The sequence below is a fragment of the Lethenteron reissneri genome, chromosome 29 (genome assembly GCF_015708825.2).
Source record: "Lethenteron reissneri isolate LAM-NWPU_2019-01 chromosome 29, ASM1570882v1, whole genome shotgun sequence".
Lineage (NCBI taxonomy): Eukaryota > Metazoa > Chordata > Hyperoartia > Petromyzontiformes > Petromyzontidae > Lethenteron > Lethenteron reissneri.
Genome location: NC_083807.1, coordinates 5,464,879 through 5,487,029, shown reverse-complemented (window position 1 = coordinate 5,487,029; position 22,151 = coordinate 5,464,879). Strand labels below are relative to the sequence as shown.

General features: G+C 52.6%; 2 protein-coding genes across 2 annotated transcripts in view; both read left to right on the top strand.

Annotated features, from left to right (window-relative positions):
* The first annotated feature begins 881 nt into the window (after window positions 1-881).
* KLHL31 (kelch like family member 31) lies at window positions 882-8,625 on the top strand. Its single transcript, XM_061562464.1, has 3 exons — window positions 882-1,033; window positions 3,056-4,241; window positions 4,612-8,625. The coding sequence occupies exons 2-3, from the start codon at window positions 3,061-3,063 to the stop codon at window positions 5,342-5,344; spliced, it is 1,914 nt and encodes a 637-aa protein (XP_061418448.1). The 5' UTR covers window positions 882-1,033; window positions 3,056-3,060; the 3' UTR covers window positions 5,345-8,625.
* An 11,191-nt stretch (window positions 8,626-19,816) lies between these two features.
* Window positions 19,817-22,151, top strand: part of LOC133349186 (sodium-dependent lysophosphatidylcholine symporter 1-B-like) — a 109,791-nt gene continuing 107,456 nt past the window's right edge. Inside the window, exon 1 of the mRNA XM_061562461.1 lies at window positions 19,817-20,301. Coding sequence (XP_061418445.1) covers window positions 20,170-20,301 — 132 coding nt within the window. The 5' untranslated portion in view covers window positions 19,817-20,169. The remainder of the gene's footprint in view (window positions 20,302-22,151) is intronic.

The window sequence follows — 22,151 nt, the reverse complement described above, 5'->3', positions numbered from 1 at the left end:
GGCCCTCATATTTCTGAGGCCAATCATTGTTAACGATTTTTCGTTTCGTTAATCCAGTCCCACGAGGGTTTCGTTGTATCTTGGTGTGTTTGCAATGGCGTTGACATTAAACAAATGTATCCCTCATGATTTATCATCAGATACCGTTGTCACCAGAGCAGCAGCAGCAGCAGTCAGATCTCGCAAACGCAATCTTATTCATCAAACACAATAAACGTGTACACTATGAGATCTCCTTTACCAGTGGCAAAATATAGTAATAGGTTTTTACCCTTTTAACTGGTACAAAATCTGACACCTTTATACAAGGCATCATGTTTGCAATAACCTCAACACAAGAAGTCAAAATGCAAACAAAAAATAAACAACTCTGATAATGATATGCACTGTCCTTGAAGTTGATTGGTCCACACCCGAAACAGCTTTTCTGAGAGCCTAATCTCCAATCAACTTTAAGAACAGTGCATATCATTATCATCATCATCAGAGTTGTTTCTTTTTGTTTGCATTTTGACTTCTTGTGTTGAGGTTATTGCAAACATGATGCCTTGTATAAAAGTGTCAGATTTTGTACCAGTTAAAAGGGTAAAAACCTATTACTACTATTACAATAAACGTGATCAACGGCAAACCACCCTTTCTACTTGCACGAGTTTCCCCCTAACAATTGCAACTCCTGCGCTAGAAGATGAAATTGTCCTTCGAGCCGCCGACTTTCCCACCCCCCATCACGGACAGACGCGCACAGCTGACAGCCGCATCACTGGCGGAGTGATACGCCCCCCCCCCACACCACCACCCCCCACCGAGTCCTGCGCGTGCTCCGTCGTGATTCGCCCCGGCCGTGTCTCCCTGCGCGAAGAAAACGAGTGCCGGTGGCTTCATAAGCGCGTGTCCGTGCGCGCGTAACCCCCGCGCCAGCTCCTGGCACCCAGCTCCGGGCTACAGATCCCCAATCTACGGGCTCCAAGGCTCTGCTGGCACCCAGAGTCTCTCGGATCGCAAGCTCCCGGAGTCCACGGTCTCCAAGCCGGTAAGAGACCCCCCCCCCCCAGACCACGTGTTCCCCAAAGCACGTGATTGCATCACTGCGAAAAGTCGCCCCAAAACAACAAAAAAGTTGCCGGATGACGCTGGACAACGCACGGAGTTTCCCGTGCCGCACTCTATTTGCGGTCATCGGAATCTTTGTTTAGACTCTGGAGGAATCCGATGAGCCGTAAAGCTCTTGCTGTTCCCTCGCTGATGTCCAGTGGTGGCGGCTAGACATTGGAATCACTCCGTCGACTCGCCGGCAGGTCGCTTCGACAGGAACCTGCGACGGGATCGGCCAAGTCGGCGCTAGGGGCGGCGACAGAGCGCAGGGGTCAAGGTCACGGGGATGAGGAGGAGGAGGTGATGGAGGAGGAGGTGGTGGAGGAGGATGAGGAGGATTAGGAGGTGATGGAGGAGGAGGTGGTGGTGGAGGAGGATGAGAAGGAGGTGGTGGAGGAGGAGGAGGATTAGGAGGTGATGGAGGAGGATGTGGTGGTGGAGGAGGATGAGGTGGTGGAGGAGGAGGAGGTGGAGGAGGAGGTGGAGGAGGTGGTGGAGGCGAGAACAGGGCTCAGCACCCCAGTTGTGGGACACTGCTCGGCTCTGTGGGACACTGCCCGGCTCTGTGGGTCACTGCCCGGCTCTGTGGGTCACTGCCCAGCTCTGTGAGACACTGCCCGGCTCTGTGGGACACTGCTCGGCTCTGTGAGACACTGCCCGGCTCTGTGGGACACTGCCCGGCTCTGTAGGACACTTGCCCGGCTCTGTGAGACACTGCCCGGCTCTGTGGGTCACTGCCCGGCTCTGTGAGACACTGCCCGGCTCTGTGGGACACTGCCCGGCTCTGTGGGTCACTGCCCGGCTCTGTAGGACACTGCCTGGCTCTGTGGGACACTGCCCGGCTCTGTGGGACACTGCCCGGCTCTGTGTGACACTGCCCGGCTCTGTGGGACACTGCCCGGCTCTGTGGGACACTGCCCGGCTCTGTGCGACACTGCCCGGCTCTGTGCGACACTGCCCGGCTCTGTGGGACACTGCCCGGCTCTGTGGGACACTGCCCGGCTCTGTGAGACACTGCCCGGCTCTGTGAGACACTGCCTGGCTCTGTGGGTCACTGCCCGGCTCTGTAGGACACTGCCTGGCTCTGTGGGACACTGCCCGGCTCTGTGGGACACTGCCCGGCTCTGTGGGACACTGCCCGGCTCTGTGTGACACTGCCCGGCTCTGTGGGACACTGCCCGGCTCTGTGAGACACTGCCCGGCTCTGTGTGACACTGCCCGGCTCTGTGAGACACTGCCCGGCTCTGTGGGACACTGCCCGGCTCTGTGGGAAACTGCCCAGCTCTGTGGGACACTGCCCGGCTCTGTGGGACACTGCCCGGCTCTGTGAGACACTTGCAGTGAGAGTCTCTGCGGGTCGGGAATGCGCTGAGCGTTGTTGTCCAGCGCGCTGCGCTATGAATAGCGCAGCCGCGCGTGTATTGATAGCGCCGGGCACTGGCGCCTTGTAGGGTCGCCCGCCTTACAAGGCGATGGCGCTGTCCTACAGTGCCGGCTGCTCGCCCGTCCTGCTCCTATTTAAAGATTTGATGTCATTCGCCCTCGTGCGTCCGCGTAAAAGCCTTAATTGCAGGTGTCTGATGAATCATAAATTGTGTTATATTTTGCCGCGAGCTACGATGTTTTTGGAGAGAGGGTTGATTAGTTTCCATGTATCTCTTTTATGTCTGATGTAGTTTAAATCTCATGGTTTTATCTACCCAGGTCACTCTTGCGCGTGCGACTGACTATCCCCCCCCCCCATCTCTTGATTTCTCACTTGGGTTAAGCGATATGAATTTGGAAACTTGAAGCTGCTCTGTCAGCAGCCGATCCGGCTGCTACGACGGCTGGCTGGCAATGTTTTGGAAAAGTGTCCCGTGGTGAATTTGACGTTGACCGCTGCGATCTCGCCAATGCTCCCCTATCCGCTTGCGGCGGGCTCGTAACCTTGCACGGTGTGTGGGTGTCTCGGGCGCAGATCCAATGGCACCCAAAAAGAAGAGCAACAAGAAGGTAAACAAGGATGAGGTTACCGACATGTCCATCATGCAAATGCTCGCCGAAAAGGAGATCAACAAAGTCAACATCTGGAATAACCACCTGGACGAATGGAACGGACTACCCAAGGCCGTCTCCGACGTCAGCAATCCAGTGCACAGCGAGAAGCTTCTGGAAGGGCTCAAGTTTATGCAAAATGAAAAATTCCTCTGCGATTTCACACTGGTCACCAAGACAAAGTCGTTCGAGGTGCACAAAGTGGTGGTCGCGTCCTGCAGCGAGTACATCAGGAGTGTGCTGCGCAAGGACCCCATGCTTCAGAAGGTTGAGGTGAACGACGTGTCCGCCGTGGGCATGGCTGGGGTCGTCACGTACGCTTACACGGGCAGGCTCGGCCTGTCCCTCGCCACGGTGGGCAGCGTGCTCTCCTCGGCAACCCGCCTGCAGGTCTCGTCCCTGCTCAAGATGTGCTGCGACTATTTGATGAAGGAGTTGAACGTGGAGAATTGCCTCCACGTGGCCAACATCGCCCGTGCCTTTGACCTGCACAACACCAAAGATGTGGCCGAAAAGTTTCTCAGGGAGAATTTTGTCGATTTCTCAGAAACGGAGGAATTCCTTAAGCTGAGTTTCGATCAAATCAACCAGTTCCTCCAAGATGACACGCTCGAGATTAATTCGGAGCTCACCGCTTTTCACATTGCCCTCAAGTGGCTCGAGCACGACGATAAACGCCTCAAGTTCTCCGGAGATCTGCTCAGCAACATTCGATTCAGCACCATTTCAGCTCACGACTTGGTGACGTACGTGCAGACGGTGCCCAGAATGATGCAGGACCACGACTGCCACAAGCTGCTAGTGGATGCCATGAACTACCACCTGCTGCCCTACCAACAGAACACGCTTCAGTCTCGGCGGACTAAGCTGCGTGGAGGCCTCAAGGTGCTCGTGACGGTCGGCGGGCGCTCGGCGCTCACGGAGAAGTCGCTGAACAGAGACGTGCTGTACCGAGACCCCGAGATGGGCTGGGGAAAGCTCACGGAGATGGTGGCCAAAAGCTTTAACCAGTGCGTGGCAGTCATGGACGGGTTCCTTTACGTGGCGGGAGGAGAGGACCAGAATGACGCAAGGAACCAAGCCAAGCATGCCGTGAGCACCGTCTGCAGGTAACGCACTCCCACGGTGGCTAGGGAGATGTTAACTACCTCGCCTGGTATGCAGGAAGTCGTGGGTTCCATTCCGACCCTGATGCCTGCTGTATATTTGGAGTTTGCATGTGTCTCTCCCCGTGGTCACTTGGATTTTTCTCAGTTTTTTTCTCCCCACATTTACGAACATGCTTTTTAGAATATCTGGCTGCTATACATTTCCACGTGATAAGCCGCTTTGTTGAGCTATCATATGTGGCGAGGTCGCATCTGAAAAAGAGCTCTACAGCCCAGCAGCCGTAACTCTGACATCATGCATGGTGATGCCGATGCGCTTCAATCGTGCCGTTTTTGACATTAAATCATCGCTGCCGTTTTCCCTGCGCAGGTACGATCCTCGTTTCAACAACTGGATCCAACTCGCGAGCATGAGCCAACGGCGAACCCACTTCAGCATGAGCGCCTTGAACGGGCAGCTCTACGCCATCGGTGGTCGCAACCTGGAGGGCCCCCTGCTGGCCGTCGAGTCCTACGTGCCGGCCGTCAACCAGTGGCAGCCCAAGGCCGCCCTGGATGTGGCGCGCTGCTGCCACGCCAGCGCGGTCTCCGACGGCAATATCCTCGTCACGGGCGGATACATAAGCAACGCGTACTCGCGCACGGTGTGCGCCTACGACCCCTCGACGGACCGGTGGCAGGAGCGCGCGAGCCTGAGCACCCCGCGCGGCTGGCACTGCTCGGTGTCGCTGGGCGAGCGAGTGTTCGTGGTCGGCGGCAGCCAGCTGGGCCCGCGGGGTGAGCGCGTCGACGTGCTGACGGTGGAGGCGTTCAACCCGTTTTCGAGCCAGTGGAGCTACATGGCCCCCCTGGCCATCGGCGTGAGCACGGCGGGAGCGACGCTGCTCAACCACAGGCTGTACGTGTGCGGCGGCTGGAACGAGGGCGAGAAGAAGTACAAGAAGTGCATCCAGGTGTTCGACGCGGAGAACAACGAGTGGGCGGAAGAGGACGAGCTGTGCGACGCCGTGGTGGGCGTCTCGTGCTGCGCGCTGCTCATGCCCCGCCGGGGCCTCCGCGAGTCACGTGCCAGCTCAGCGTCTTCCGTGCCTCTCAGCATCTAACGCCGCCGTCGGGGATGAGTGGGGGGGATCCACAGCCTCGTCACCGTTATTGTACCTGCGTGGTTAGAACTCCCCGTCCTCCCCCCCCCTTATCTGCAAATCGTCTTGCCGGTGAGGGCATTAGTAGACCCGCCGTTCTGCCCCTTTGTCTATGGAGGGAGCATTTGCAGATAAGATGGCCGATAGATTTCAACAGCAAAAAGTTAGCGGCACTTGCAATATTGCGACCCTGGTGAAGATTCCATGGCATGGTACAGCAGCTCCCCGGGTTTAATGGATTTTCCTGCACCGCGTCGTGTGGTGGGATGTGGTGCATCCCCACGATTAGCACAGAGATATCGTGACTGTCTGTGCACAAAGGCTCCTCTAACCCCGTATCTCTTGTTTACCTATGCAGAAGAGAGAATTATTAACAATAAAAAAATACGCCACTTTTGCTCGGTCTATATTTGCGTGGATATGTCGTGAAAAAAATTCAGCAAACAAGGTCCTAGGCTTTGGCAGCACTGGGTGATTATGTCCACCATGTGGCGTGGCACTGACGATGCCATGAGGAACCAGGCAAGCGCAGCCCGTAGGGTTTCTGGGATTTACCCGTATTCACGTATATTTTTCACGTGTGACGTCCTCCATTCGTCCATCTGAGCGAAGTTCTTTGATAGCGTATGCAATTATGCTGTGCACACATTTAGGGAAATGGTATCCGATTATAAATAAAATGCCTGACTTGAAGTAATCTGGCAGTCCTGTGCCCATCCCCCCCCCCCCATCTTCCATCTGTATACATAAAAAAAAACTACCTGATATATTGTTTTATCTTTTTGTTATGAAAATGTATTTCAGTTTTAGAATCCTTTTTGGAGTTGTGCTTTGAGTTTTCTAAAATGACACCAAATTTTGCCTTTTGTCAGTTAATACTGCCGTGCAGACTTAATTCATCGTTTTAACACGTTTGTTTTTTCAAATTTTCTCACTTTTATTCATCACAATGTGAAATGACGCTAGCGATGTTCTAACCTCGTGTCCCGTGCCTGAGCTGCAGGCCATGATGAGAGCAGTGCCCATGCGAGAACTTCCAGCCATGCCCCCCCCCCTTCATGTCCCTATCGTCACCACCACCGCCACCGCCAGCATCGGCACAAGAGCAACGCGGTCACCACAGCCAATGCCTATTGACGTTACCACACCTCACTGTCACTTCTGCCAAACCCGGTAGCCGTTGAACATCCAGTTGCCGAACTCGAAGCACCTCCGATTAGCACGGTTGGCTACGTACGGTGTGAAAGAAGTTTAGCACGCACGCATACATCATATAGTCGCCATTGTCCATCTCTGTAAAGTGTTTTCTGGACTGTGGTCCATGAGATGGTACGTACAACCATGGCCCACGACTCGGTGTGGCTCTATGGCTGTGACCTGCACAGACATTACACATTTGGCCCCCCACCATATTGATTAACGACCTCTGCCCCAGCAGGAAAACTGGAATCTTGAATAACACGTAGGCTTTCGCGACCAATATTCATAATCAACGTTTTTGGGTTTAGATCGCGTTATTTATAAATTGTAAATGTTGTGGTTTCACGCTTCAACACACCGGTGGGCTAAAGCAGTGAACTATTTGTCTTTTGTCAACGTGACACTTTTTTATTGATTGGCCGTGTCGGGTGGTAGAGGGTTACGACACATTTATAAATAACGCGATCTAAACCCAAAAATGTTGATTATGAATGGAATCTTGAATGTTGGTACGAGGGGACGATTTTGGGGTGGTGGATGGTTTATATGTACACTTTCATGGTGGGGATTTTATGAAACAGGTGGCCTGTTCAATCTTGATTTGAAGCTTTTGTGACTGCAGGAATCCATAAACTTTGCTTCTTTCGGTAAAGTCACGTAGGTATAAAATAAAATGAATCACGACGTTTCGGGCACAACACAAGCGTCCATCATCAGCGTAAGGTGGCCTGTTGCCATGCACAAGGACCAGGATAGTTCTGATAACTGAAGCAGTGCTAATTTAAGTTAATTATCTAACTTGAACGAATGAGTGAATGGTATATGCCTGGGCATGTTAACTTCTGAAGTAATAATATATTGTCTACTTTTAACAGCATCCTAAACCAATTCACGTTCTCTATCCATTCTGTCTAAAGGTGATGCCTTTAACCCGGTGAGATGATCTCTTTTACAAAGGAGATCTTATAAAAAGAAGTGGTCTCACCTCTGCGGCAGAGCCAGAGCTTCATCTCGTATGGCTACATTTTTTACGGAATATTTCATGTAGAGTTTAATGATGGAATATTTTCATGAACTCGCTCCTATCGACCCCAGGACAACTCCAGCAGATATTTAGCCCTGGCCATGGCTATGTATGTACGCATGTGATTTCGTTTTTGGGTACAATTTAAACATTCGGGATTTGGATTTGCATTATGCACATTGTGGTGTCAGACAATTAAAATAATTTTTGAAAGCCATTGTCCGTCCCACAGTGATTTCCCACAGAAGTTATTGGGCAGTTGTGCATTTGGTTGACACGAAAACCCCGGCGCCGAGGTGAGTGTTTCAAGTTTCATTTTCAAGTTTCAATTATTAGGTATAGCCCTGTGAGCCATTCGGTTCTTGAATCGGGTGCCGCCGCAACAAACAAAAAAACATGAACAAGAAAACATCTTAAAGTGAATATGAAGCGGGCTCCTCGGCTGGCTATCTGCCCTGGTCCCCACATTCGCTGTTCTTCGACCATTTCAATGGTCGAACCTAGCTTTCGATGCTTCCGGAGCGTCAGGTTTCTCCGAACATTTCCCACCCCATACCATTCGCTGATTAATGCGACGAGCAAGTGGTCAAAACGAGTTTTAGAAAGGCATTTGACATTGCGGTTGCACCCCGTTGTGTTGTACTGGAGTTGTACTTTCTAATTTACAGCTACCCACAACCACAAGCGGCCTCGCGTGTATGTACTCATCTATCGCGAGGAGCATTGCCGTACCGCTTGTCAAATCGAAACACAAACGCACCGTGGCGTTACGGACGGACCTGACGGCCCCATTTCAGTGGCTTTTCTCGTCTCTGACCCGTCCCCTCCTCGACCGTGCCCCTCTTGCACGCCGGTCACCGCACGTGGCCTGGACCTCTGGTCTCCAGTGACCGGGCGCTGGGCACGTCTTAGCATCGTCCCTCGTGCTGTGCTTCTTAACAAATGCGTGTTTCTGTGATTGTTGAGTTAATTTATTGTGCTAGGTTTTCCTTGAGAATAAATCGATGTTTCATTTTAAGACGACATTCGTACGGAAAATCATTGCCACGGAACATCGGTTGCGTTCACTCCCAAACGAGTCCTGTAAAATCTTGCCTTAAAGCTTTCGTGACTGCAGGAATCCACACTCTTTGGTTATTTCGATAAAGTCAGGTAGATAGAAGATTATTAATAGATAACGACGTTTCGATCGCACCTGAAGACGGTCGAAACGTTGTGATCTATTAATAATTTCATAGAAGATTATTAATAGATAACGACGTTTCGATCGCACCTGAAGACGGTCGAAACGTTGTGATCTATTAATAATTTCTTATCTACGTGACTTTACCAAAAGAACCAAAAAGTATGGAGTCCTGTAAAACTATCACGGAATTGCTTTCGTTATTTTACACCCACGTAAGTGGAAACTTATCACAGTTTGCTGCACCTGTGAATTACACGTTTTATGTTGTCGGGTAAGGAGATTTACGACGTCCCTTGCAGCTGGCATGCCAGTTAACTAGATTGATATGTTTGTGTTGATGCTTTGACAGATTTATCACCACGGCGAGTAGGTGTTTTATATCTAATTATAAACTGCAGAGCAGAAGCCACGAGACCAGGGCTCGGATTGTGTCTCGTGAAATCAAAGCGAGGGTCGTGACCGCTGAAGCCAATGCCAAGAAAAGTGTCCGACGCAAACTCGATGGCCGTGTTATTCGCTCTCGCGTTGTTTACACAGTGAGGGTGAACGCAGGAAAGAGTCTCGCTGGGTCCCACATTCTATAGGAAGGTGCTGCACTAGTGTGGTTGACCAGTCAATGAACGAGTATTTAATGTTGTGCTTTTTTCTTTAAACATATCAATTGTAGGTTATATTCTTACTTGATACAACTATCGTGCTGTGACGGTTCCACCTGAAGACGGAAGCTTGTGTTGCCTCCGAAACGTCGTGATTTTTATTTTATTTTTATTTTACTTTTATTAATTTTAATTTTTTACCTACGTGACTTTACCGAAAAAACATAAGAATATGAATCCTTGCAGTCACGAAAGCTTCAAAGCTAGAATTGTAGGTTAACCCCGAACACGTTTTAAATTAAGACCTTTATAATCGCATTCATCTAATCCCATCTTCCTTTCGCCTGACCGTCAGTGGAGCGGCGTTCTTCATTGCAAGGCCCCTGACGTGCGCCCCCCGAGACAATAATCTTTTCGGCGAAATTGCTTCCTCTCTCTCTCTCTCTGAAAATGAGTTCAGGACGCCGCTGTAGACGCACTCCGCTGTACGTGACGTTGACGCTGAAGACGTCGCTCCAAGACCACTCGGCGTGCCACGTGGCCATGCCCCGGACAGATCGAGGAGTTGACCCACCTCGGGGTGGGGTTGGCTGTGGAGTTCGTGTGCCTGAGCGATTTGCGCAAGGCAGTGGCGTGGAATGTAACTGCGCTATCAGCTCAGGGCGGTGCCGGCAATCGATCAGGCGCGGGGCCCCAATACTTTTCAAATAATCTCATGGTGGTTTTAAGGGGCCCACCAATTCGTAGCTTTGCCCACCAGGGGGGGGGGGGCAAGGCACCGCCTGCAATGACTGAAAAAAAATTAACCCGTAAAAACAAAGTTTTTCACTATAAATCCTTTATATGCGTGGCGGCTAGAGTCATCTCGTCCTCTGGCTTGAGATGGCTGCCACCTATGGGTCAGATGATTGCCTGCCACCATTAAGCAATTGGTAATTAAATATAATGTATTTTTTCATAAAAAGTGTAAAATTTTGGAAAAAAAATTGTCACGCACAACGAGTCTGTGTGCAAAATGTCAGCTCGATTGGATCACGGGAAGTGGGTTAAAAAACGACCGAAAGATTTGCACGGTCGTAAGCGCGCAAGCAAGCAAGCAAGTGAACTTAATATAAAGGATTTAAAAAACAGCGGAATTCGGCAACATGCAAATGACACAATGTGTACGGCAGGTATCGACAGCGAAACGCCAACACGTAGACAACTATGGCACTGTTCGCGAAACCCTCAGCGACGCCGCGTGTACACAGTTATCGTGTACACAGTTATCGCTCATCCCTCTCGTCGCGAGGCTGGGTCAGTGTGGCGATACCGTCGCCTGTATATTTTGGAGTCTGCGGTGTCTCTCTCCTCGTGGTCGCGTGGATTTTTCTCTGGGTCCTCGGGTGTTTCACTCCACGTTTAGAATCAACATCACGCGTTTAGAGTATTTGGCTGCTTGATTTGAAGCTTTCGTGACTGCAGGAATCCATAGTCTCTGGTTCTTTCGGTAAAGTCACATAGATAGAAAAAATAATGAAAGAAAACACGTTTCGGTCGCAACACAAGCGTCTGTCTTCGGGTGAGAAATAATGTTCTGCTGTTGTACAGCCGAAACGTCTTGTTTTCTTTTATTCGTTTTTCTATCTACGTGACTTTACCGAAAGAACCAGAGAGTATTGGGCTGCTATTAATTTCCACGTGATAAGCACATCGTTGAGATATCATTATCTAAAAATAGCTACATAGCTCAGTGGACCGTAACTGGTATCTAAAAATAGTTTTTAAATAAATGGTTTAACCTGTAGCCTCGTCATAGGGCTCGACATCCTCATGACCCATCCCGCTGTTCGTGGTCACATTGGCCCGGTCAGATGGTCCGATGCAGAGGCTCACGGTTCAACACCAGCGGCCACCCTGGTTATTACCGCCGGTGTAATAACCCTGCTAATAAGTCTCGCCATCTGCTTGCCAGTCAACGTTCAAGATTCCTTGACTTCATTCGCAAGAGTAAGCCATTGTGTGTCAGCGTCAGGGTTCACATTTTCCAAACGAGAAAATCGCACCGCACATTACTCAATTGGGGATGATACACAGCCACATCACCCCCTCAATTGGCAGACTCGTGCACAGGGACAGCTGCCACCGGGAGTGCCCCTAAGTTAGACCACAAAGTCGCAACCATCACCCCCTACTGGCACACTAATGACCCAGATTATTTTCGCAAATGATAATCATCCTGACCTCTTGAGTCTCACCTAGTTTTTGCAGGATAATCAGTTTCCAAGGGCGAATGTGAGTGAGTATTGCCCTTCAATACTCACATTCACCATCTTCCAGTGAGGGCCCACACGAATCCACCTGCTGCCCGACCTCGAAGACAGACCGCATGTCGCCAGGGACCAAACCTAGGCCCTCAAAATGCTACTATTATCAACATTCACAACACATATCAGCATCTTCTTGGTTCTTTCGGTAAAGTCACGTAGAAGGGAAATAATAAAATAATAAAAATAAAACATAATAAAATAATTCTCACGACGTTTCGGCCACAACGCAAGCAGACAGCTGTTTCCCCGACAGACCTGTTCTTCGCCTGAGGACGGCTGCTTGCGTTGTGGCCGAAACGTCGTGAGAATTATTTTCTTATGTTTTATTTTTATTATTTTATTATTTCCCTTCTACGTGACTTTACCGAAAGAACCAAGAAGATGAATCCCTGCAGTCACGAAAGCTTTAAATCGAAACATATCAGCATGTTCATCATCCCCTCAACGTGTATGTGGCCACAATGAACTGTGAATATGGGGGGGGGAGAGAGAGATGTGGGTCGGGGGGGTTGGGATTGTACGGACAGAGAGAGAGACTGGGAGCTGTTTGGGAGAGATTGGGGGGACAGGGTACGTCGAGCAGAGAGATGACGAAGCGCCCACTAAAATAGCGCGGTGCTCGTTGGGGATTGTGATCTCTGCTATTTATTCCTGGTCCGGCAGAGTCAGCACCCAGCACAGCCCAGCTGAAACTGGTCAAGGAAAAGTCACAGACGACTCCGAATATATCCTGGCGTGGGGTTGGCAAACTTTGAAAACGTTGATACTTGCAGACTTTTAAAATAGATGTTCATATAAATGCCGTGAAACACATCAATTGGTCAATTCGGAGTTTTATTCTTTAAACTGTTGAGGCCGAGCTTCTGTCAAAACGCCGAGTTTCAACCTCGACTCAATGGGGAGGTCGCTCCTTCTGCTCTGCTGCTCTCCTCATAGTCGGGAACTCTCTTCCCCGAAACATCCGTGCTGTTGACTCCCTGTCCCTGTGTAGAGGAGTAAAATTGGGACGTGACGTCAGGTGTGCCGTTGAGTGCGATGACATCACGTCTCCTAGGGTACTTAAGGGAGACCTTGTGACGTAAGCGGGGTCACTGTGGGAACGGGGAGAGTAGGAAGGGTGAAGAGGGAACCAGGGGTAGAGAGAGGGATCGAATAGTGAGTCTGGGGAGAAGCCGGTGGTAGCCGTAGAGGTGCTTCTCTCTCCGCTCGGTGGAGTCGGCAGAGTCCTCGATCCGACACGAGAGAGAGAGAGAGACCGGAGCTATATTCTTAGGTTTTTTCGGTAAAGTCACGTGGGTAAAAAATTAAAATTAATAAAAGTAAAATAAACTAATATATATTTTACTTTTATTATTTTAATTTTTTACCTACGTGACTTTACCGAAAAAAACCTAAGAATATGAATCCTTGCAGTCACGAAAGCTTCAAATCTAGAATTAAGACCGGAGCTATCCGGCAGGGACCCGGACTCAGAGTAGGACCCCTAGCCCCTGGGAGTTGTGCACCCTGCTGTGTAATATTGTAACAGCTTTAATAAACCCTGGCGGAAGCCCTTAACTTACCTCCGTCTCCGAGTGCGTCCGACGGAACATCTCTACACCTGTTGAAGGGTCGACTCAATATTCCCTTTTTATTCCGCCTATGACTGCTTCGTTCTCTCTATGTACAATGCATATGCCCGCTGTCTCTATACAGCATCGTTAGATACTACAGATGCTGTATATACCCTTCTGGTATTGTCAGGAAACGTATTTGTTTTGTCACAATCGTCATTGCTATTTTAGACTCGTGTCTTGAATGGGACGAGAGAGAGACACGCTATCTTTTTCTCCAGATTTTGCCGCTAGGTGGCAGACACATCGCGTTGTTTCGTATCGGCGGCACCATGGCACTTTCGAAGAGCAGCGAGCTGCCGTTACCTCGTTGGCTTGCGGGATGCTCAAATCAAAAGGAGCTTCCCAGCCCAGAGAAGAATCGTGGAGCAAATACCTCCTGCAAAATTAAGGCGTTTGCTGAATAATTATGCAAGGACTTGGAGCGAAATTGCGGCTATCACAAACTTTAATTCTAGATTTGAAGCTTTCGTGACTGCAAGGATTCATATTCTTAGGTTTTTTTCGGTAAAGTCACGTAGGTAAAAAAATAATAAAAGTAAAATAAAAATAAAATAAAAATCACGACGTTTCGGAGGCAACACAAGCTTCCGTCTTCCGAAACGTCGTGATTTTTATTTTATTTAGCTACACCGATGTTGCTGGAGGGCGACTACCTCCAACTGCCCAGTAGCCTCACGGTGCACCTAGCCTGGTACTGCCCAGCAGCAGCGTCCTTCACGAGCCTCCTCCTCCTCCACAGAGGCCGATCTTGACACCGCTGGTACCGGTCATCGGCAAGTCCACTCAGCTCCAAGTCCTTCTGTGCCACATCACTCCATCTCTTCTCTAGCCCGTGCCACTCCTGTTTAGCCCCCTCTATGCGGCCAAACAGAAGCTGATTGGGCATGCGGTCGACATGCCGGAGGAGCTCGCTGATGGGAATGTGTCCAGATCGTTCAAGGATCTATGAGCTCCTCGCACAATCCAGTCTGGTTAAACCCAGGATGGATCGTAGGCAGGGTAGCCCGAATGTTTTGAACTGGCGCAGATGTTCCATTGGAGGGGGTCCACGTCTCGCAAGCATAGGAAAGGGAGGCAATGGACTGTGGCTGAGAAGACCCGAAGTTTCGTGTGGAGCGACAGGCCAGGTAGCTTCCACACAGCGTTACGCTGCCAAACCGAAGCTGGTCATAAGCACACTGCCCAAGTACGGAGACATCTCCACTCTCTTCACAACTGCCCCATCACTAATGGGGAGCTGAGCAAGTGGAGCATTTGATGAAATAAAATACCCACGCAAGGTGCTTAGTTTTAGTGGGGCTGATGGTAAGGGCCCATATCTTAGTAGCATGATCCAGGTTCAGCAGTAGCGTCTCAAACTCATTCACCAGTGGGCAGCAATCACCAGATCATCCACATACACTATGTGTTTGACCCTCGCTCACTCACCCTCACTTCCTTACATCACCCCCCTCACTCGCTCACTCATCCTTACTTCCTTACTCACCTCACTCGCTCGCTCACCTCATTCAACTCACTCACCCTCATTCGCTCACTCACCCTGCCCCTCTCACACCTCACTCACCCTCGCCCACCCTCTCTCCCACACCTCACTCACCCTCACTCGCTCACTCATCCTCATTCACCCTCGTTCACTCACCCTCGCTCACCTCACTCACCTCACTCGCCCTCAATCGCTCAATCACCCATCCTCACTCAAATTGGTATGCACGGCTGTACACTATTATTAACATGCACCATACATGCCAGCGTGTCACTCATTAACTCAACCTGTACCCGGCCATAACGTACTGTGAATTACCTGGGTATGGAGGGCTGTATGGGTGAGTGAATGGGTGGGGGGGGGTCAGTGGGTGAGTGAGTGGGTGGTTGGGTGAGTGGGTGGGTGAGTAGGTGGCGGGTGAGTGAGTGGGTGAGTGAGTTCGTGGATGAGTGGGTGGGTGGGTGAGTGGGTGGGTGGCTGATTGGATCGGTGAGTGAGTGGATAAATGAGTAGTTGAGTGGGTGGGTGGGTGAGTGAGTGGGTGGGTGGCTGATTGGATGGGTGAGTGAGTGAGTGGATAAGTGAGTGGTTGAATGAGTGCATGGGTGGGTGAGTGGGTGCGTGGGTGGATGAGTGGGCGCGTGGGTGGATGAGTGGGCGCGTGGGTGGGTGCGTGGGCGCGTGGGTGGGAGCGTGGGCGAGTGAGTGGGTGCGTGTGCGGGTGCGTGGGCGAGTGAGTGGGTGCGTGTGCGGGTGCGTGGGTGAGTGAGTTCGTGGGTGAGTGAGTGGTTGAATGAGTGCATGGGTGGGTGCGTGGGCGCGTGGGTGGGTGCGTGGGCGCGTGTGTGGGTGCGTGTGCGGGTGCGTGGGTGGGTGGGTGGGTGCGTGGGTGAGTGAGTTCGTGGGTGAGTGAGTGGTTGAGTGGGTGGGTGGCTGATTGGATCGGTGAGTGAGTGGATAAATGAGTGGTTGAGTGGGTGGGTGAGTGAGTGGGTGAATGAGTGGGCGCGTGGGTGGGTGCGTGGGCGCGTGTGTGGGTGCGTGGGCGGGTGAGTGGGTGCGTGTGCGGGTGCGTGGGTGAGTGGGTACGTGGGTGGGTGGGTGAGTGGGTGGCTGATTGGATGGGTGAGTGGATGAGTGAGTGAGTGGGTGAGTGAGTGCGTGGCTGATTGGGTGGATGGGTGAGTGGATATCGGCTGTATGCGTCTCGCTGTAACGCACTCCGCTCGAGGCTTCCCGCCATCGCCTCCACTCCCGAGGGAACCGCTGTCACAAAAGCCCGACATTTGCTGATGAGACGCCGAAAATCGAAACCGCTCCTGAGTTTTGCTTACGTTGAACCAATGCTGCTGAAGAAAGATCAATTTCCCAAGGCCACGTGGCTGATTGGGATGTGTGCAAACAATCCTCGTGTAGTGTGTGTGGAGTGACAGATACGGGTAAGAGGCGTCCCTGTCTGGGTATTTACGAGACAATAAATCCATCGCCACGGGCCCAAGTGTGACCTCTCTCAACTAAAAACTATCAACATTTAATTTTACCAGGTAAAGGTCCCTCTGAGCTATGTAGCTCGGTTTCAGAAGCCACCTTGCCACAAATGATAGCTCAACGAAGTGGCATATCATCATCACGTAGACATTTACACAACCCAAATACTCGAAACGCGTGACGTTGATTCTAAACGTCGAGGGAAAACCCGGATGACCCAGAGACAAATCGACGCGACCACGGGTAGAGAGAGACACCGCAAACTCCAAATATACAGCAGCAGGCGTCAGGGTCGGGATCGAGCCCACGCCCACCCGTGTACCAGGCGAGGGAGTTCACATCTCGGTCCTGTGAGACCCACGTGGTATCTGATCAGAGAGGGGGGGGGGGTCGAGTCGTGACCCCGGTGGCACGAAGTGGACACAGTGAGCTCACAGCGGGGGTACATTGGAAGGGGTCCACATCTCGCAAGCATAGGGAAGGGAGGCAATGGACTGTGGCTGAGATGACCCAAAGTTTCGTGTGGAGCGACAGGCCAGGTAGCTTCCACACAGCGTTACGCTGCCAAACCGGAGCTGGTCATAAGCACACTGCCCAAGTACGGAGACATCTCCACTCTCTTCACAACTGCCCCATCACTAATGGGGAGCTGAGCAAGTGGAGCATTTGATGAAATAAAATACCCACGCAAGGTGCTTTGTTTTAGTAGGGCTGATGGTAAGGGCCCATATCTTAGTAGCATGCTCCAGTAGCGTCTCAAACTCATTCTCAGTGGGCAGCAATCACCAGATCATCACAAGATCATCCATATACACTATATGGTTGACCCTCGCTCACTCACCCCCTCGCCTATAAACATCTGGCGGTTCAACAGCAGTTCAAGCGAAGCTGCTGAGACATTGAATGTCGAAACCGGCCCAGAGTTTTGCTTTAAATTAAATCATCGCTGCTGAATAAAATAGCTTTCAGTGTGGCTGATGGGATGTGTTAACGTGGGCGCCACGGTGGCGAGATGTTAACTACCTCGCTTGGTATGCAGGAGGTCGTCGGTTCGATCCCGATACCTGTGTTTTTTTTTCAGTTTGCAATGTTCTTCTCGTGGTCGCGTGGATTTTTCTCCGGGTCGCTACGGGTTTCCCCTCCACATTTAGAAGCAACATCACGCGTTCAGAGTGATTGTCCGCTGCTATGAATTTCCACGCGACGGCAAGCCACCTCGTTGAGCGATCATTTGTGAGAGCCAGGTCGCTTCTGGGAAAAAAAAAAAGCTACGGAGCTCAGTGGGGCATTACCTCGTAAAATAAAAATAGAAAAAACAAATTGTCACGTCCTTAATGTCCACGTGGAGGGTAAGTTGCAGGAAAAAAGTCGCCGTTGTTCTCCGCTCCGCCGCGTGGCGATTCCGAAGTGGTGGCGTTCTTCAGCTGTGGCCGTGCAGGCGGGAGGGAACCCACGAGGTCGAACCCTCGGCGAGAGAGAGAGAGACAAAGACCCCACGTGATCACCGGAGCTCACACGCACAGACACACTCCTCGCCCACTCTCATTCACTCACTCACGAAAGACGAAGATACCCCGTATAGCCTTCACAGACTATAGTCATAGGTTTTTACCCTTTCAACTGGTACAAAAACTGACACCTTTATACAATTTCGATTTAAAGCTTTCGTGACTGCAGGGATTCGTCTTCTTGGTTCTTTCGGTAAAGTCACGTAGAAGGGAAGTAATAAAATAATAAAAATAAAACACAATAAAATAATTCTCACGACGTTTCGGCCAAAACGCGAGCAGCCGTCCTCAGGTGAAAACCAGGTGCGTCGAGGCGACAGAGTCATTCAGACTCTGTTTGCAATAACCACAACACAAGCAGTCAAAATGCAAAAAAAAAGAAACAACTCTGATATGATATGCACTGTCCTTGAAGTTGATTGGTCCACACCCGAGACAGCTTTTCTTAGAGCCTAGTCTCCATTGGTGTTGGACCAGATGACGCCAAAAGGCGTACAACTCAAAGACAGCGCACTATCAGAGTATTGAGAGCTCGGGCTAAACATTTACACTATGAGACATCTCCTGTACCAGTGGCAAAATATAGTGATAGGTTTTTATACAAGGCCTTGTATAAAGGTGTCAATTTTTGTACCAGTTGAAAGGGTAAAAACCTATTACTATATTTTGCCACTGGTAAAGGAGATGTCTCATAGTGTAAACCTTCACAGACTGTTGGGGCAAGTGCTGTTAGCGAGCAGCACCTATGAAGGCCGGCACGGCGCACGAGAGAGTGGGTGGCCAGCACCACGCCCGGCCGCCTTTGTCTTCCTCGTGGCGATGTTTATACATCGCACCAGGTATGTACTCACGTGAGGCTATCTACCTCGGGGGGGTCCCAGGAACTATTCAGACAATCATCATCAGCGTCGGTGACGTGGGCGGGAATCGAACTCGGGTGGCCGGTGTTTGTTGAGCAGCGCAGCGCTAACCGTTCCACCACCGCTCCCCCACGAGACATAGAAACCAGGGGGAACATAGACATAGAGTAGGGAGAGAGGGGGTAGAGAGAGAGAGAAGGGGTAAAAAAAAATACGAAATGATGAACGAAGCAAAGTGCCAAATACACCGAGCATCTTCTTGTTTCCACTGATCGTAAAAATAAAAAGAGAGGGGGTAGAGAGAGAGGGAAGGGGTAAGAAGGAGGAGAGTAGAGCGTGAAATCTTCCGTGACATATTTCATTTAAACAGGGGAGGGGTGGGGGGCACATAAAGCAAAGCATTGAAAAAAAACACGAAAAAAAACGAACTGATGAACGAAGCAAAGTGCCGACTACACCGAGCATCTTCTGATCGTAAAAAACGAGAGGGAGGAAGGGTGGGAAAAATCTTCCTTTCGTCTCGCCACACAGCAGCGACGCGCATCCAAGCGAGTCCAACAGGGGGCGTACCACTCCCACGACTCGACCCTTGACTCGTCCACCTTCGACTCGTCCACTCGCACCACCACAACCACCGTGATTTGTGCACGCGGGGATCGGAGCAAGCCGAGCATACTTCCCCAGCGTGGTCACGTAGCTCACCCCCTTCCCACGTGTTCACGCGTCTGGCTGCTGCTGCCGCTCATCACAGCGATGCAGAGCGGCCAATGAGCAGCGCGGAGCTGGAGACGCCACGCGGAGAGAAGGGGAGGGAGAGCCCCCCCCCGACCCACCCCGCTGGAGCCCCCCACCCCGGTGTACCCACCCCACCACCCCACGGACCCCCCCCACGGACCCCCCCCCCCCCACGGCCCCCCAGAGCGCTGCTCGTCCGCCCGTGCGCTGCCTTCGTCCCTCGCGCCGCGGGCGGTGGCTGAGTGACAGCCAGCGCGGCGGAGTCGCGCCTCGCCCCCCAGGTGCCGCGAGAGAGCGGAGCGAGAGAGGGGAGGGAGAGAGGGGAGAGCGTGGAGAGAGGACTGAGAGAGGAGGGAGAGGGGAGAGAGAGAGTGGAGGGGAGGGAGAGAGGGGAGGGAGTTGGGGGGTTGGGTGTTGAGCTTCTCCGCGATGCGCCTCCTCCCTCGCCTGGGCAATCGACGACTGCCATCGGAGAGCTGTCACCGCGCCTCGCTGGCGACGTGAGATGAGGCGGTCTCCTCGCCATTCATCCTCATCCTCCTCTCTCCTGCCGCAGCCGCAGCAGCAGCTGCAGCAGCAACAGCAGCAGCTGCATCAGCAACAGCAGCTGCAGCACCAGCTGCAGCACCAGCAGCAGCAGCACCAGCAGCTGCAGCAGCAGCAGCTGCGAGCCGCGTGATCTCCCGGGACGACTCTGGGGGCCCCTGACGCCACCGTGGCGGCTCCCGCGAGCCACGCGACGGGGACTGCGGGCGAGCCGGGGGGGACAGCGGGAGGCGACATGCAGCAGCAGCACCAGCAGCAGCACCAGCAGCAGCAGCACCAGCAGCAGCAGCACCAGCAGCAGCAGCTGCAGCAGAACGGCGGGGACGCGAGGCTGCGCGGAGCCGCACTAAGACACCCCGGGCAGCAGGTGAGTGAGACAGAGAGAGAGAGACACCCCGCAAGCAGGTGAGAGAGTGAGAGACAGAGAGACAGCGCAGCAGGTGAGACAGAGAGACAGCGCAGCAGGTGAGACAGAGTGAGAGACAGAGAGAGACAGCCCGTGCAGCAGGTGAGACAGACAGAGCCCGTGCAGCAGGTGAGACAGAGAGAGACAGCCCGTGCAGCAGGTGAGTGATACAGACAGAGCCCGTGCAGGTGAGGCTCACTGCCAGTCCGTGCGAACTTCGCGAGACCGCTGGGAGCATCGCTCCCAGTTAGACGCCAGTAGCGTGTGGTGAGTGTCTCTGCTAGTGAGTGTCCCCCACTCCGCGTGCCCCCCACTTCGCGTGCCCCCCACTCTGCCTGCCCCCACTCCGCGTGCCCCCCACTCTGCGTGCCCCCCACTCTGCCTGCCCCCCACTCCGCGTGCCCTCCACTCTGCCTGCCCCCCACTCCGTGTGCCCCCCACTCTGCCTGCCCCCCACTCCGCGTGCCCTCCACTCCGCGTGCCCCCCACTCTGCGTGCCCCCCACTCTACCTGCCCCCACTCCGCGTGCCCCCCACTCCGCGTGCCCTCCACTCTGCCTGCCCCCCACTCCGCGTGCCCCCCACTCTGCCTGCTCCCCACTCTGCCTGCCCCCACTCCGCCTGCCCCCCACTCCACGTGCCCCCCACTCCGCGTGCCCCCCACTCTGCCTGCCCCCCACTCCGCGTGCCCCCCACTCTGCCTGCCCCCCACTCTGCCTGCCCCCCACTCTGCGTGCCCCTCACTCTGCCTGCCCCCCACTCCGCGTGCCCCCCACTCTGCCTGCCCCCCACTCCGCGTGACCCCCACTCTGCCCCTCGCTCCCGAGGCTCGACGCTGTACCTTGTGGTTGTGTCGGGGAACGGCGGAACGACCTCCCGGCACCTCGGTACGGACTCCGCTGCCCGTGATCGCGACGTAAACGAAACCCGCGCGTATCGTGCGGCCAGGTGGCTCGGCAGACGAGCGGTCGTTCAAATCCTGGCCGGGTGTTGACTCGACTCATCCATCATCTCTCTCTCTGGGGTCTGATAAAGTTATAAAAATAGATACCACCTTGTGGGGAAGTTGTCCTGTGGATGAACTTGTCCATGGCCGTCGGAATACGCAACTTTCACCACTGGCTCAGGGCTGTAGACGGGGAGATGATTACCGATGCCTCAACGATTCGTTATTATCAGTGCAGGGTTGCCACAATGAGATGGAGAGGCAGAGAGAGAGAGAGAGAGGCAGAGATGGAGAGGTAGAGAGCGATGGAGAGGCAGAGATGGAGAGGCAGAGATGGAGAGGCAGAGATGGAGAGAGGCAGAGATGGAGAGAGGCAGAGATGGAGAGGCGGAGAGAGATGGAGAGGCAGAGAGAGATGGAGAGGCAGAGAGAGGGAAGAGCGCGTGCAGCCCGGGGCGAGCGAGTCCAAGTGCGCGGCCACTGGGGGTCACGGCCCTGGGTCGAGACCGGTCGAGCAGGATGACTCGACGGCAGACAGCGCCTGCGGCAGCTGCACCATTCGTTGTGACACAGTGACTCCTTTTCGTGCTTAGTTTGTTGTCCTTATCCCCGCACCCGATTAGCGCGGTTGGCTACGTACGGTGCGAAAGAAGTTCAGTGTATCGTGTATAAATTTCGAGCTTTCGTGACTGCAGGGATTCATCTTCTTGGTTCTTTCGGTAAAGTCACGTGGAAGGGAAATAATAAAATAATAACAATAAAACATCATAAAATAATTCTCACGACGTTTCGGCCACAACGCAAGGCGCTCTTCCCCCTCCAACCCAGCTTAAATATACGCTCCAAGCGTGGTGGTTTCATTCAGA